This window comes from Capra hircus, chromosome 29 (genome assembly GCF_001704415.2).
Source record: "Capra hircus breed San Clemente chromosome 29, ASM170441v1, whole genome shotgun sequence".
NCBI classification, from domain to species: domain Eukaryota; kingdom Metazoa; phylum Chordata; class Mammalia; order Artiodactyla; family Bovidae; genus Capra; species Capra hircus.
In genome coordinates this window covers 17,420,198-17,437,318 of record NC_030836.1, presented here as the reverse complement: position 1 = coordinate 17,437,318, position 17,121 = coordinate 17,420,198, and the positions used below count along the sequence as shown (strand labels likewise).

The 17,121-nt window shown below is 45.0% G+C and overlaps 2 protein-coding genes across 2 annotated transcripts; one reads left to right on the top strand and one right to left on the bottom strand.

Moving 5' to 3' along the window:
* Nucleotides 2,015–7,187, top strand: THRSP (thyroid hormone responsive). Its single transcript, XM_005699494.3, has 2 exons — nt 2,015–2,690; nt 6,278–7,187. Exon 1 carries the CDS (start codon nt 2,215–2,217, stop codon nt 2,683–2,685), a length of 471 nt encoding a protein of 156 aa, XP_005699551.2. The 5' UTR covers nt 2,015–2,214; the 3' UTR covers nt 2,686–2,690; nt 6,278–7,187.
* On the bottom strand, nt 8,028–16,254 carry NDUFC2 (NADH:ubiquinone oxidoreductase subunit C2). Its single transcript, XM_018043457.1, has 3 exons — nt 15,911–16,254; nt 10,054–10,197; nt 8,028–8,213 (listed from the first exon to the last, which is right to left on the bottom strand). The coding sequence occupies exons 1-3, from the start codon at nt 16,077–16,079 to the stop codon at nt 8,164–8,166; spliced, it is 363 nt and encodes a 120-aa protein (XP_017898946.1). The 5' UTR covers nt 16,080–16,254; the 3' UTR covers nt 8,028–8,163.

Sequence of the window (17,121 nt, the reverse complement as noted above, 5' to 3'; positions counted from 1 at the left end):
AAGTGGAGTTGCAAGCAGGGCCTGACTCAGAACTCAGAAGGCCTTGTTCACTTGATTTTGCTACTAACTTGTGAGACTTTGAACCTCTCATTAGGGTTCCTTTTTCTAATTATTAATAACTGTAGCAACAGTTATACTTACATAGCTATTCTTCAACAGTTAGAACTGGACATGGAACAACAGACTGGTTCCAAATACAAAAAGGAGTACGTCAAGGCTGTATATTGTCGCCCTGCTTATTTAGCTTATATGCAGAGTACATCATGAGAAATGCTGGGCTGGAAGAAGCACAAGCTGGCATCAAGATTGCCGGGAGAAATATCAATAACCTCAGATATGCAGATAATACCACCCTTATGGCAGAAAGTGAAGAGGAACTAAAAAGCCTCTTGATGAAAGTGAAAGAGGAGAGTGAAAAAGTTGGCTTAAAGCTCAACATTCAGAAAACAAAGATCATGGCATCTGGTCCCATCACTTCATGGGAAATAGATGGGGAAACAGTGTCAAATTTTATTTGGGGGGGCTCCAAAATCACTGCAGATGGTGACTGCAGCCATGAAATTAAAAGACACGTACTCCTTGGAAGAAAAGTTATGAGCAACCTAGATAGCATATTCAAAAGCAGAGACATTACTTTGCCAACAAAGGTCCGTCTAGTCAAGGCTATGGTTTTTCCTGTGGTCATGTATGGATGTGAGAGTTGGACTGTGAAGAAGGCTAAGCACCGAAGAATTGATGCTTTTGAACTGTGGTGTTGAAGAAGACTCTTGAGAGTCCTTTGGACTGCAAGGAGATCCAACCAGTCCATTCTGAAGGAGATCAACCCTGGGATTTCTTTGGAAGGAATGATGCTAAAGCTGAAGCTCCAGTACTTTGGCCACCTCATGCCAAGAGTTGACTCATTGGAAGACTCTGATGCTGGGAGGGATTGGGGGCAGGAGGAGAAGGGGATGACAGAGGATGAGATGGCTGGATGGCATCACTGACTTGATGGACATGAGTCTGAGTGAACTCCAGGAGTTGGTGATGGACAGGGAGGCCTGGCGTGCTGTGATTCATGGGGTCGCAAAGAGTCGGACACGACTGAGCGACTGAACTGAACTGAACTGACTGATAGCAAATGCAGTTTGCCAACTGTGAAAATGTGGCAATGCAAGGGATTATCTTCTCAAGACTGTTGGCTGAAACACTGGGTCAATGGTGAAGATGAAGCTTCATAACTCATGGGATTACAGGCTAGAGTTGAGAGGGACCTCAGCATTAATCCAGCAACTGCATGGATAATACATCTGGGGACTACATTTTGTGATTTACAAAGCATTTTGTTTACCTTGTCTCCTTACAGTAACACCTCAAATCTACAGACAAGGAGATGGATCCTGTTAACTTGTATAACTTATGCAACTTCACACCTCCTAACTGGAGGTGAGAGAGAGGTGGTCCCAGGCTGGAATCCCAGCCCCAATGGCACCATGGGCAAGTTACTTTAGCTGTGTGCACCTCAGTTTTCTCATTGGTAAAATGAGAATGTTAAAGCACTCACTGTACGGACTGGCTGAAAGAGCTCAGTGTAGTACTTGATGCAAAGTGAGTGCTCTTAAGTGTTAACTAGCAAACGATGACAACACACGACTGAGAAATTGCAAAACCGGACTTCTGGCTCCCATCTGAGAGCTCTTTGCCCCACACTAAGCTGTTTCATTGCGTGACCCTCTTCCCTTGTTCATTTCACAGCTGAGGCACCCAAGAGAAAGAAGCAAGTTGGGCATTAAGATACAGATAGCCTTATGTTATGTGAACAAAAATAAAATAAATAAAATTTTAAAAGTAAAAAAAAAAAAAGATACAGATAGGCAACGGGTAGCTTGGTCTTAGATGACCTGAGAGAATTAATTATTGCCCCGGGGTCAAGTGCACCAGCTGCCAAGGGAAAAGACTGCCCTCTAAATGGCTCTGCAAGCTGATGAAGGAGGAGCTGGGCTCTTACTGAGGCAGTCATGGAGCACTGAAATGACAGTCAGAAGTCTGGCAGTTCTGTCCCTGGGCAGATGGATCACCTGATACAGGACGTTGGGACCCAAGCCCTAGGATTGGCCTAAAAGAGGGCTATGTTGACCTACCAACTGGGTCTTGGCATCCTGTCAAACTGCTGTGCATAATGACATAAAAATAACAGCCCGGAAACAGAGGCTGAGGCAGTCTGCGGGACTCCATATGGAAGATAAAGCCATCATGCAGGTGCTGACCAAGCGCTACCCTAAGAACTGCCTGCTGACCGTCATGGACCGGTACTTGGCTGTGGTGCGCAACATGGAGCAGGTGGTGATGATCCCCAGCCTTCTGCGGGACATGCAGCCGAGCACACATGGATACCAGGCCCAGACGGGCGCCTCCGATCTCTACAGCTACTTCACCATGCTCAAGGCCATTCGCATGGATGTGGAGCACGGGCTGCTGCCCCGGCAGGAGTGGCAGGCCAAGCTGGCAGGTGGCAAAGCCGATGGAGCTGAGACTGAAGCTGGAGAGATGGAAGAGGCTGAGGAAGAGAGGGTATTGGGGCACCTGGACCTGGAAGCCCAGTTCCACCTGCACTTCGCTAGCCTTCATCACATCCTCACCCATCTTACCCTGAAAGCCGAGGAGGTGACAAGGAGATACCAGGAGAAAATGGGACAGGCCATGTAGGAAAGGTAACGGTGGCTGTGCTAATGTCCACTGGGGCATTCCAGGGGAGGAGAGGGAGCAGTGGTGAACCCAGCGGGAGAGGGCGAGCCTGGCTCTCAGCCAGCCACCCTCACTTTTGGGTATTGAGACCACAACCCAGGAAGGCCCAAGGCCAGGCCTGTCTTACTCTCCTTCTGACCCAGAATTGGTGCCTAATGATGGTGAACTATTATGGAAACATAAGGAGAAGTGGTTGGTGTGTGCATGCCTTATGTGCACTTGTATGTAACTGTGCATTTATTAGTAAGTATGCAAATATTTGGACTTCCTGACAGTTCACACGGTAAAGAATCTGCTTGCACTGCAGGAGACCCGGGTTCAATCTGAGCCGGGAAGATCCCCTGAAGGGCATGGCTACCCACTCCAGTATTCTTGCCTGGAAAATTTCATGGACAGAGGACCCTTATGAGCTACATCCCACGGGGTTGCAAAGAGTCAGGCATGACTGAGTGACTAATATTTTGCATCACTTCATGTGAATATTTGGAGCTGTATGAACTGAACAAGTGTGTTCTCATCATTGACTTCTTTAAGAATCTGATTAAAGCCAAGGACTCTCACCCCAGAGTCTAGGCATATAGACATACATATGACTGTGTATACAACTTCAGAGGCCCATCCATGAATTCTAAAATAAGAACTGCTGATGTCACATATTAATAATAGCTTCTATTTGAGCACATAATAAATGTCAATATAGTCCCTAGATGCTTGAGATAGGATGAACTCATTTAATCTTCAGAACAATTCTAGGAAGATAGATTTTATTATTTCTATTGTATAAATGAAGAAACTTATCCAAGGCACGTGTTTACACAGGTGTTGAATGTTGAGTCTTGTGTGTATGGCATTGCTTCCAACGTTTTTTCAAGTTATGGGATATGGAGAATTATATTTATATGGCATCCAGGGACACACAGGTGAAGCTGCTGGGGTACATGAGTGAGGCTGTTCACCATAGTCCCGCAACTAGCAGAGGTGCTCTGGCCATCCCAAGTTGCAGCCAGCCAAGCGGAAAGTTAAAGGACCACCGTGTGGACACTAACTCGTACTAGGCACACCAGCATGGAGGCACGCCTGCTAGGAAGCCCAGTTGAGAGGACATATACATACATGTTGGGATCTGAGCCCAGAAGGGCTGGGGTTGTGAGGTGCAGTGAGCAGGTAGCTAGACAAGCAGGTGGTGCCACACAGGGTAGGAGGTTGGAAGGGGATCTGGGACAGTCTTGGGTGGGTCACTCCTGGGTAAAGATTGGGAGAAATTTGGCCACAACACCTGCCGGTTTTTATCCTGTGTCACATGCCAGCCCTGTTCCCATTAGCTGTTCCCTGTTCCCATCACCCTATCATCGGTGATAAGCCATGTCCATGTCTGTGGGAATCTCAAAGCACCCGATGCAGGTATTTGGGCAGAGTCTTTATCCTCATTTTACCTGTAAGAAAAATAAATCCAGATAGAGGAAGTGTCTCACCCAAAGTCACATAATTGTTTAGTCGCTAAGTTGTGTCCATCTCTTTTGACCCCATGGACTGTAGCCCACCAGGCTCCTCTGTCTATGGGGTTTCCCAAGCAAGAATACTGGAATGGGTTGCCATTTCCTTCACCAGGGGATCTTCTTGACCCAGGGATTGAACCTGAGTCTTCTGCATTGCAGGCAGATTCTTTACTGCTGAGCCACCAGTGAAACCCCGCATAATTGGTAAGGGGATGAAAAAAGCAAGACTGGCCCCAGAACTGGGCATTCATTTTTTTTTTGTTTGGCTGTGCTGGGACTTTGTTGCTGCATGGACTTTCTCTAGTTGCAGTGCACGGGTTTCTCACTGGGGTAGCTTCTCTTTTTTACAGTAAATGTGAAAATACCTGGAAATTCTTATCTTTGTTTAACTTTGGCTGCACCAGGTGCCCATTGCTGCATGCAGGCATTCTGTAGTTGCGGTGAGCGTGGCGGACTCTAGCTGTGGTGGGCGGGCTTCTCACTGCACTGGCTTCTCTTGTTGCAGAGCATGGGCTCCAGGGTGCACAGGGCTCAGTAGTTGCGGCACACAGGCTCAGTAGTTGTGGCGCACAGGCTTAGTGGGATCTTCTCGGACCAGGGATCTAACCTGTGTCCCCTGCATTGGCAGGCTGATTCTTAACTGCTAGACCACAGGGAAGCCCCTGGGGTAGCTTCTCTTGTTGCAGAGCAAGGCTCTAGGTGCGTGGGCTCAGTAGTTGTGGCACACGGGCTTAGTTGCTCCATGGCATGTGAAATCTTCCCCGACCAGGGATCAAACCTGTGTCCTCTGCACTAGCTGGCAGATTCCTAACCAGGGAAGTCTGATCTGGGTGATCGTTCCATCAGATTTAGTCTCTGCCATATTTCCTGAGGCTATTCTGTAATGATGGGTAGTACACGTGGATCCTAAATACACAGTCTACAGAGTTCTGCTCCAGGTATTTTCTCAGCCATTTCCCCTTTCCCTACCTCAAACCTGGGCTTCCCAGGTGGCTCAGTGGTAAAGAATCTGCCTGCCACTGTAGGAGACTTGAGCTAAATCCCAGGGTCAGGACAATCCCCTAGAGAAGGCTATGGCAATCCTTCCCAGTATTCTTGCCTGGAAAATCCCATGGACAGAGGAACCTGGGGGCTACAGTCCATGTGGTTGAAAGAGTTGGACATGACTCAGTGACTAAACAACTTCAAACCTACACCCAAACTGCCAGCTTCAACCCTGTGTCCCTGTCCTCTTGACGCTCCTGAGTGGCCTTTCAGAGGTTCTTCTTGAATGTAAGGGGGCTGGATCAAGAGCTCTGAGTTCAAATTCTGATTCCACCACTAGTGAGCTGTGCAGTCTTGTTTTTGCTCACTTCTCTGGGTTTCAGTTTAGTCACTGAATAATAAAGGTATTATAAAAGGATTGGCATTTGAATAGTTTTATAGTTTAAAATTACTTGTGTATCAATGATCTAATGGAATTACAATCCTCTTTAACACATGAAAAAACCTGGAGGTCCGAGAGAGAAAATGAGTCTGAGGTTACTCAGGAAATGGCAAAGCCAAGATGTGAATGGACCCTGGCCTAACCCACGTTTAGTTCCTTTCCTCTACACTACGGATTTCCTTAGCACTTTAGAATTCTGCAGCCAGGGCTGGAGGTAAGCATTAGGGATGGCAGAGCAGTGAGATCCATCACTCCTTGACCTGCCAAACCTCTTGGAAGACAACAGCAGCCAGTTCTACACTGTAACACACTTCAACACTCTTGTTTTTTGTGGTGGCAGAACAAAAGTTAAAAAAAATCTAGCTTCTTGTCCTGGCTCTGCACTGACCTCTCTGCCCTGGACAACTTATTTCACCTTTCTGTAGTTTTCCTGCTAGTAAAAGGCAGAGATGAAGCTAGATGATGTATTGCAGCTCTGACAACCAGATTCTTCTCATAGTGCTGTAAAGCCACTAGGGTTTTTCTACAAACAGCACCATTGTGCTTTTTCAATAGGTTTCCTGTTTCAATAGACATGTGACAGTACTTTAGTGGTGTGAACTTATATTTTTTCAAATTTGTGCACCCACAGCTTACTCCACATGATAGAAGGTAGTCTCTGTGATGAAGACATGGTGCAGTTTGCTAGCCTGATGACGGTAAGACCAGAAAGACCTGGACCTGCAACTACAAGTGAAGATGACTGGATGTCTGGGAATCCTCCCTGCCTTCCTCTGAGCACCAGTTCCCGGACTCATCACTGTGTCACCGTTAGGCTGCCTGCTGCTGTTCACAGCTCCTCGCTCCTCTCACTAGCTTGGCGTGGAAGCCAGTGATTCATGAGGGACCACGTCTGTCACCTGGTTAGTGTGCTACAGTAGAAATAGAAGTTCTAGCATCTGACTAACCGAAGTTCACATCCTTCTCTCTTGGCAGTCATTCACTGCAATCGTGGGCAAGTTATTTAACCCATCGTGCCCTGAATTTCCTCATCTATAAAATGGAGATGGTGTTACCTATCTCATGAAGTTGCTTTGAAAATTAAACTAAGTCAAAAGCATCTGGCATGAGAGAGCTATTATTATAGGTCTATTTTTTCTCCCACCGTCACCTTCTATTTGCTCTAGTCCTCCCTTACTTTCTACCCTACAGAACTAAGCAGCAGAGTCCTCAGCTCTGAGTGGTTCACACTCCTATGCCTATTGAGCAGAGACAAATTTATTTATTGCAGCAATAAAAATACCTTGTATTTGTACATACCTTTATTAACTTTTAAAGTACTTTCTCAGACATGATTTCATTTTTAACAAGTAGGACTCAAGAGGAGTTGGAACCATGTGATTCTGTCCATCTGCTTACATTCATACTGCCACCTAATCTCAAATCACATGTAAACAATTTTATTAATCTCCAAAACCTAATCTGATTATGAAATCTGAGCTTAGAAACAAAAATTTTGGACAAGTTTTCGGACTTGATGAGCCATAAAGAATAAAACCTCATTCTAGTTAGGTGGGATCTTTTACTTCTAATCCACTGTTGACGGGCTTCTCTGGGGGCTCAGATGGTAATCTGCTTGCAATGCAGGAGACCCAGGTTCAGTCCCCTGGAGAAGGGAATGGCTACTTACTCCAGTATTCTTGCCTGGAGAACTTCATGGACAGAGGAGCCCCAGGGGCTACAGTACATGAGGTTGCAAAGAGTCAAACACAACTTAGCAACTAACACTTTCACTTTCCACTGTAGACAGTGTTAGCTACTGAGCTCACTTTCCCCAGGATGTCCCAACTAAGAGCTGAGACCTCTTTGCTGTATCAGTCTCCTAGCTATTCTCCTGGTTGTGAGTTTCCTCCTTTTAAACCACCCTCTATGGTGTTGCAGAGAGCTCAGCAATATAACTGTGACCATGTTATCCCTATTTAAAATCCTTTAGTGACCTTCCACTACCTAGAATTGAGTCAAAATTATTCTACGTGACTCACAAAACCTTCCATCCTCTGGCTTGCTTGGTTCACCCTGCACTAGAACTGGAGCAGGTGAGACTCTTCTGTAAAAGGCCATAGATTCAATAGTTCCGGCTTCACAGACCATACGGTCTCTGTCATAACCACTCAACTCTGCTGCAGAAGGAAGCAGCCATTAACATGTAAACAATGAGCCTGGTTGTGTTCAACAGAACTGGACTGGCAGTGAGCCAGATGTGGCCCACAGGCTATGAGACTGCCAACTCTGAACTAGAACTAAACTCCATTTTAAAATCTGCCAGATGTCTTCTCAAAACTAGCTAAATGGAAACTGACCATTCTCTGATAAGCTGTTTTTTTGACAAAAAGGAGTCAGAGTGCTTATAATGACCATTTTAATCACAAGGTGTTAACGTTAAGAGATTAACATAAACTTCAGATGTCATAGGAACAGTTCAACAAAATACAGAAATAACTGGTTATCAATGAAACCGGAGCAAGCATTTTGGAGACGTCAACGCACTGGATGGAATTCTTCAAAAACTTCCCTGTAAGTTTTCTTATCTATAAAAAGAAAAATCACAAAAGATTTAAAAATCATGTTAAAAAAATCATACTTCCTAAAGAAACAGTAACACTTAATATTCTTATAAGAACTGCTTTATTTTCTAGTCCTCAACCTAGCTTCCCAACCAGGCATTTTGTTCCAGTGAATGAAGAACTGCTTTGAAAGAATCTATGATGTTCAGATGGTTGTCTAGAGAGGCAAATGCCACCAGAGGGATCCTGGCTGAAGGAGTGGAAGAAGGATTGAACAGGGAGGGGCCAGGAGCTGAGGTGGTCAAGCTTTCCATGGCTGCACTATTGGTACAGGAGGCTCTTCGCACACCTGCCAGTAATTGGCTGCTCTGAGAGAATGGGCCTGTGAGGCTACACTCACAGTCAGAGGGAGCTAGTGGAAACGTACTGGCAAAGAGCCAGAGGTATGGGTCGAAGGGCTAACTGCCACTGGGTCTCCCTCTTAGAAATCAATATTCCCAAGATCCTTCCATCTCTAACATCCAACAGTCTTGAGTATTCCCATCCCAGACACATCCACTGTTCATGGCTTTGTACTAGTCTTTGAGCTCTTTACTGGCGAAAAAAAAAGCCGTACCCTCCTGATCCACCATAAACATCACATATATGACTGAAGGATAAGGAAATTATTATTAAGAATAATACAATTTCAGAGCTAAGCAGGACCTTACAGATCACCATTCAGTCTGATGAGATTTAAAATGCTTAAATTGAAATGCTTACACATTTACATAAATAGGAAAATCTAAAAATCTAAAAAATTACAAGTTTAAAAATTTCCTACCCTCATTCATTCATGTATGCAAATATCTATATTGTATATCTGTATAAAATATAAATAAGAAAACAGCTGTATTACAGTTACATTCATACATGCACAAAGATAAGTGTAGAGTGTGGTCAGAAAATTCCTGTCTATAGCACGACGACTCCTGAGCAGGAATCTGTAGGTGCCCAGGGTGGAAATGGGGCAGGAGGGAGCCTAAGGGGCACAGCATGCACACAGCGACACAGGGAGGGCTCAGGACAGCGTTTCAAGCGGCACGAGCTGAGTGACGCATGATGAGGCAGGGCTCTGTGTAGGTCAGGCCAGGCATTATTTATTAAATGCCCACTATGTGTAGGTTCTGGGCTGGAGGCGGGAGAAACAAAGATGGAGCTACAGCCCAGTGAGGAACACAGTCTGTGAGTGTAACTGGGTGGATAAAAGTCTAAGTTAAGTGTTTGCACCAGGCAATTAGCTCAGCCCGGGGGGAAAAAGCCATCTTAATGGAGTCTTGATTTTATCCAAAAGGTAATGGATAGCTATTTTAAGCATATCCATATTTATCCAGAGAGATGTGATTTTTGCTAAGAACAAAAGCAGAGGCAAGCTGGAGGCAAATGCAGGAGTCTACACAAGAGATTACCAGGGCCTGAACCAGGGTAGTGGCAGTGGCAGAGAGGAGAGTTCAGAGTTGAGAATTATTGAGGGATTAGAACAGTAAGACTTGATGACTAATGAGAAGTCAAAGAGACAGCCATGAAGATGATTCCCAGGTTTCTGGCTGGAGCACCCAGGTGGGCGGTAATGCCATTCACTGGAGCAGGACACAGAAGCCCAGGGTGTCTGGGTAAGCATGGGGGACGTGAGTCCTGTTTGCTGTTTGAGGGACGCAGAGGTACTCAGCCAGAAACTGGATATATGAATTCAAGAGAATTCTGGTCTACAAAGAGGCGGAAGTCAACAGAACACAGAAGGCCTGAAGTCACAGGCACGCGAAAGACTGACTAGGGAAAATGGCACAGAGCAGGAAAGAAGTTTGCTACAATGAACTTGAAATACCTTTTTCAGGAAAATCCTCTGGATGTGACTTGATATATGAGAACATATCGTGGTCCCTCACAGCATACATATAGTCTTGACGTTTTAAAAGATAATATCCAACAAAAACAAAGGAAGTAATATATAGAAACTGGCGATGCAAACCTGAAATTGAAACCACAAATTTCAAAGAAAGCAAAAATCAGTTTTATGTGTTAAAAATCACATTTTTAATGTTTTAGATACATAGTTTGTAATTTCTTCCAACATTCTTAAAAAAAAAAAAAAAGGTTGCATATGGGTATTCTGAATACACAGCCATGACCTTGGAACATCTCCCTAAGGATATCTGGCAACTACGAAAAGCAACACTTTGTCTACAAATGTAGCTATCAACAGAACCTAAAACTTTTTTAATTCATGTTTTATAAGTTTCTTCAAGGAAAAAGGTAGATAAGCACAAAAACTTGAATGGTAGACTGACACAGAAAAAAAAAAGTCTTCTTTCTCAATAGGTTAACTTTAGACCTTAGACCTACACTAACTTGCATTCCAGGATGTGTTCAGGACATGCCGAGTAGAGGTTAAAGCCCTCTACAAATGGTCTAAGAGCAGTTTGGTTTGTCTCCATATACCGATTTGTATTTACATATCTAGTGGTTACTAAAACAGTACACTGTACTACAAATACATCTCATTCTTAATTTTGCAAGTATTACCTATTCAAAAACTATCTTTAAAAAAATCATCCTACTGGGACTTCCCTGGCGGTCCACTGGTTAAGACTCCATGCTTCTACTGCAGGGGGTGTGCATTTGATTCCTGGTCAGGGAACTAAAATCCCACATGCTATTCAGCACAGCAAAAAAATAAAATCACCCTATTACAATAAGACTGGAAAGGATCAAATCACATAATCTACAAAGCCAACATTTTAAATGTGAAGGGGAGATCCAAAGGTATTAACTTTATATAAATTTTTCTTTTTTACAAAAGGCTAAGTATAGATTTTATAGCTATGCTTCAGAATTTTATTCTCAGCCATTCTCTTAGCCCACACATGCTTTCATTCCTATAGTTTTATCTATTATCCATGTACTGGTAACCCATTAGTTACGTCCAACTAGATAACTATCTGAACAACATATATATCCAAATATCTGACAGATATGATAACCTGAATTCTCCCAAACCAACTCAGTTCCTTCCTATTCAAATCTTTTTCCTAAAAGACCATTTACTCAGAAATCCAAGTACTGGGTAATAAGCATACTAATTATCTTTTTTTTTTCCTACCCTCATCCTCTACATTCAGTCACTGTCGATTCTACCTGATAAATATTTCCTTAACTCATGCTCATTTATATAACTGGTTTACCTTTCATCTCATTTTCTACTCCACATTGATTCCAGCTTTTACCCTGTCACTAGAGAAATTTTTACTAAAACACAAATTAGTTCGTCAGTCCCTTCTTCAATGATGGTTAACAAGACCCCAATCGCCCGCATGTGACCTCCCAGACCCTTCAAGAGCTGACTCCTCCACCTTCATCTTCTGACACTCCCTGGTACGCATATTGTGCCCAGCAACACTGAACTACTTCTAATTCCTCACATAACCTAGGCTCCTTCATACTTCTATACATCATGTACTGATTACTTCTCTGCCCAGCAATGTTCTGATCCTTCAAGGCTCAACTCACACAACACTTCTGCTAAGAAGCCTTCCTAAAACTTTCCTGGAGTTAAAAGGATGAATTCATCCCTCATAATATGTAAATTGCTATAGTAATTATTTCTCCCTCTACTACCAGGCAAAGTCAATGTTTCACTCATCTTTGTATATCAGCACACAGACAGCACTTAATAAATATGCAATAATTACTACCTCTACAACAAAGATAATACCTAACTGTTTTTCACAGTAGTTATTAAAAGTGTTTTGGGAAAAACTGTAAAACAATAAAAATACAAAGTATCACTATGACCTGGGATTGGACATTGCTCAGACTATTTTGCATTCTCCCTTATCCCAAAAGCGGCTTCCCTGATAGCTCAGTTAGTAAAGAATCCGCCTGCAATGCAGGAGACCGTGGTTTGATTCCTGGGTTGGGAAGATACCCTGGAGAAGGGATAGGCTAACCACTCCAGTATTCTTGGGTTTCCCTTGTGGCTCAGCTGGTAAAGAATCCGCCCGCAATGCAGGAGACCTGAGTTCAACCCCTGGGTTGGGAAGATCCCCTGGAGAAGGGAAAGGCTATCCATGTCAGTATTCTGGCCTGGAGAATTCCATGGACTCTATAGTCTACGGGATCACAAAAAGTAGGACACGACCGAGTAATTTCACTTCACTTCACTTTACCCAGAAAGGAGATTCCCAGGTGGCACTAGTGGTAAAGAACCCACTTGTCAATGCAGGAGACATAAGAGACGCAGGTTCGATTCCTGGGTCAGGAAGATCCCCTGGAGGAGAGCATGACAACCCACTCCAGTATTCTTGCCTGGAGAATCCCATGGACAGAGGAGCCTGGTGGGCTACAGTCCAGGGGGTCACGAAGAGACAGACACGACTGAACTGACTTAGCACTGAATAGCACAGCACTTACCCCAGACAGCCACTGCTTCCCCTAATGAGCCACCTGTAATACAGCAAACCGAAGTGTGCTGCCTTCTCCCTTGTGCCTCGGGACTACAGATAACAGACCCAGACTCTGTGTTTACCCATATCCTGCACAGAAGATTCCAATGGTATCAGTGTCCCAAACCCTAAAAGCATGGCTTGGCCTCTTCTCAAGTCCCCATTTCCCTAGCTTCTTCTCTTTCAGCAGTGGTCTCCCTCTCACCATATACACAATCCCTTCACAATCATTTTCCTCTTTTTCCCTTTACTCAGTTGACCTAAACTTGAAAGACACAGTGCTCTTTGCAGAACACAGTAAATTACTCTTATGTTAGACTAGGAATCAATACAGATTTAGTTTTGCAGACTACACTTGGATACTAACTTAAGTCCAAATTTAGGGCAGGTGAGCGGTATCCAGAAACAAGAGTTTAAAAATAGGTGATGCGAGAAAAGCTTAAGAAAAAACTGTATTTAATACTTTCTGTGTACTTGAAAAAGATCTGCACAGATATCCCAACTACCTAGAGAATGCCAGATACTCTCCATGGTCACAGCTGGAAAAATCCACCATGTATTCCTCCTTCCCCATTCCTCCTACTGTTATCTGTATAAATTTGTATCAGAATTAATCTTTTTCATAGATATGCCCATCCGGTTTGTAAATCTCTGGATGGTTCTCTATTTCCTTGTTATCTACACACTCATTCAATAAATACTCACTGAGCATTACTATTCGGCAGACAATGAACTAAATAAATACAGTATGCATTCAATAAATGCTGCTGAGGATAACGATTTCAATAAAGTCCTCAAGGCCTGAGTTTTCCAAAGCAACAAGGGAAACTCAAGGAACTCAGGAACTCTGACCCCTAGGCCTCGGTTAAGTGCTTTACATTCATCAGCTCCCCTAATACTCACAGCCACACAAAGAGGTAAATACCATCCCTATTTCACAGATGAGGAAACTAAAGCTCACAGAGCTAAGTAACTTCTCCACAATCAAATGGCGAGTAGGGAGGAGGAGGTGCATCAAATCTGAAAGCTTGTGCTCTTAACCACTATGTTCTTCGGTCTCCCAGAAAAGGCACAAAACATTCTTTGACAACAAGGTGAGATTAAGTGATACAAACTTCAAATTTCAGCCAGTCTTTTCTTCTTCTGGAACATCATCTCTCTGATCTGAACCTTCTTCAGGCTCCCAAAGTACTGTCTGCTCACCCAGCTATCAAAACACCTGTCACAGCTAGACTCATACCTGCTTGTCTCACTGACCCAATTAGGAGTTTCCTCAAGAGCAGGTCAGTATTGCTCCTCCCATACCCAGTGTGTAACACTGCCTGGCACAGAGAAAAAGCTCAGTTAAGACTGAACAAATGTAACTGTGCAACAAGAGCTAAGGAAAGGGAAACCTGTTAGCTCCTTCTGTGTGTCAGGCATTTACCTATAGATCCTCACAAAAAAATTTGCAAAGATGAATTATTCCCACTTTATAGGTGAGGAAACTTAAGCTCTGATCAAGTAACTTGCCCAAAGTGACAGAAATGGGAAGCAGTGGGGCAAGGCCATTTAACTCCAAAGTGGACCTCTTTCCATTACACCAAGTAACAGGCCTGGGCAGGTGTGGAGTGGTGATAAAAAAGGAGAACACGCCATAGTTCCTAGTGGCAGAAACGGACAAAGATCACTCATTTCTGTGGAGTGGGGTCATGTCCAAAGCAGATGGGATTTCAAGTCTATTTGAGCCCTGGAAATGCTGATATCTGGTGGCTTGGGAGTCAACCTCCAGGCGTACATACACCTGGAAGGCAAGAGAGGCACAAGGGAGGTGATTTCTGGTTGCCTGAAAGAGAGTAAGTTGCTCTGTCATGTCCGACTCTTTGTGACCCCATGGATTACAGCCAGCCAACTCCTCTGTCCATGGAATACTCCAGGCAAGAATACTGGAGTGGATTGCCATTTCCTTCTCCTGGTTTCCTGAACCACTGAATTAGTTTTCTTCCTAACTGGGCTTTTTGGCTCCAATTTCTAACAAAGTCAACATTTTAAAACACAAGTCCAATCACTGTATTTCCTCTGGCAGCTTTCAAAAAGTATGTAAGGTTCCCGACTGCCTGGAGAATAAATGGCCACAATCCACCTAAATCTTTGTTGCCTTATCACCCTCCTCTGCACATACTCCCTTATCCCCATGCTTTTGCTTCCATTCACTCTCAGTAGCCTCCCATGACCTGGAAGCCTCTCTCCAAGTATTCCTCTGACAGATCACAGCTAAATTCAAAAATATCTCTTATAAAGGTTCCCCCTTTTCCCTTGGGAAATCCACAGACTTTAGCACAGCTACTGTTTCTTGGGCTTCCCAGGTGGCTCAGAGGTAAAGAATCTGCCTGCCAATGCACGAGATGCAGATTGCATCCCTGGGTGAGGAAGATCCCCTGGAGAAATGGCAACCCACTCCAGTATTCTTGCCTGGAGAATTCTATGGACAGAGGAGCCAGGCTGGGCCCATGGGGGTCGCAGAGTCAGACACGACTGGGCATGCACACATTGTGTCACTTATTATCACCGCTGGTCTCCGACAGGTGGACACAGACTTACTGGGAAATATAGTCCAGTGATTTACAGCCTGCTACTCAAGGTGAGGTCCCCAGACCAGCGTGTCTGGGAGACTGGGACCACCAGGCCTCGCTCTCTCCAGGGCTAATGAATCAGAATCTGCATTTTAACCAGACCCTCAACTTATCAGTATGCACATTAAATCTGAGAAGTGCTGGTTCTCAAAGTAGACTCTTGGGGATTACAGAGTGTGCTACTTACGACCTTGGTCAAGCTGCTTTAACCTTTCTAAGGCTGTTTCCCCACTGTGGCTAATACTCCCCGCTCTGTCTTAGCCCACGGCGTTTGATGACTAAATGCTATAATGCACGTAAGTGTTAGTAGAGCACTGGATAGACTGAGCGCTCATTTTTGCACCCCTACAACGCGAACTGAGAGGGAAGCAAGCAGTTCCGTCCGGGGTTCTTCACAGTCTCACTGCGAGGTCGTGGGTTGTACTGCATCTGTTTCCTGAAATGACACTCTCGCTGGCCCGATTCTGAGAAGCTCGAGAGGAGCGGATACCTGAGAGAGGCGAGACGCGGCCAGTTAACGCGAAAAGGCCCGGAAAAGCGGAGGCACCTCAGGCAGCCTAAGGCAGAGCCGGCCCTCAGCCCTACGACCCCAGCTCCTCCCGGCCGATCCCGTCCACGCAGCCCTCACCGGCCGACAGCACCGGCCTCCGCCGGATCGCGTTATCAATCAGGCCGGAGCAGTAGCCCAAGAAGCCTATGTAGGCGAGCCGCGGGTCCGTCAGTTTCGGCGGCGGCAGGCTTCGGGCCTCATCAGGCAGGAACTGTAAGGGCGCTCGGGCCTGCCGTCCAGTCATCATGGTGACGCCGTTTCCACTTGAGGCCTGGCCTCAGGCCTTGAGCTACAGAGAAAACCACCAGGACCACTGCAGGGGCCCAGCCTAGAAGCTTTCACCTCCGAGCGCGGGGCTGAAGGGCATGGCGCAGGGCGGTGCGGCACGTAAAGGCTTCCCCGGGCGCGCTGCTGCCGGAACCGCGCGCGCGAGGTTCCGGGCTATTAGTGTCCCACGTCGCTAGTCTCCCTGCCGGCGCTAAAGCCACAGGTAGAAGTTCAGGGGCTCGGTACCCATCGAGCAGAAACGAGCCAAACCCAAAGACTAGGAGATATTGCTTTTTTCACCCAGTCTCCTTTGCCCGCTGGAGAAGGAAACGGCAAGCCACTCCAGTGCTCTTGTCAGGAGAATCCCATGAACAGAGAAAAGCCTGGCGAGCTAGTCCATGGGGACGCAGTCAGACACGACTGAGCGACTAACACACACCCTTGCCCGCAATTGTCTCTCCTTCCTCCGCCCTGGAATGGTCCTTCGGCAAGAATTTATTTCTGTGTCCAAAACCCCAAGTGGGCTTGATGGGTAGTTTTAAGCAACGTAATTAATTAACATAAAATAAAAACTAGTTTTCTTTTTCTGAGTTTCCAGTCTTTTATCTGCATAGGAACACCCTTCACAAAGCCTAAAATTAAGGTCCAGCCAGCCATAAAGAATTCGGAGAATCTCAGGGCTGGATCGTTTAGCTAAACTCTCGAAATTCAGTCTGGGTCTTTAGGTCCTTGCACGCCGCTGAGGGACGAGGTGTTTCCTAACGATTTGGAGAATGAAAAAAAAAAAAAGGAGAGAATCTATAATATTCTGCCAAGTAATTGTCCAGTTTCTGGTTACCTGCCTCCAACTCCGATCTTTGAAAAGCTCTCTGTTTAGACAGCCCTTGCTTATAAGGAGCTGAAATGTCTTCAACATTTTACTTAGAAGAATGCTGATTAAACCAGAGGTTAACGCAAAGCCGTATGCCTCAGGTATTGATTTCCAAAGTGGAAGAATTAAGCATCAGCTAATAAAGGATGAG

Bases quoted from the DNA above. Each gene is read 5' to 3' on its own strand.
- NDUFC2 (XM_018043457.1), bottom strand. From the start codon at position 16,079: ATGATGACTGGACGGCAGGCCCGAGCGCCCTTACAGTTCCTGCCTGAT. The intron at 10,198-15,910 runs GTGAGGGCTGCG...TTTCAATTTCAG, and splicing joins GAGGCCGGTGCTGTCGGCCG to GTTTGCATCGCCAGTTTCTA. The intron at 8,214-10,053 runs GTATTTCAAGTT...TTCTTTTTATAG, and splicing joins AGAGGATTTTCCTGAAAAAG to ATAAGAAAACTTACAGGGAA.
- THRSP (XM_005699494.3), top strand. From the start codon at position 2,215: ATGGAAGATAAAGCCATCATGCAGGTGCTGACCAAGCGCTACCCTAAG.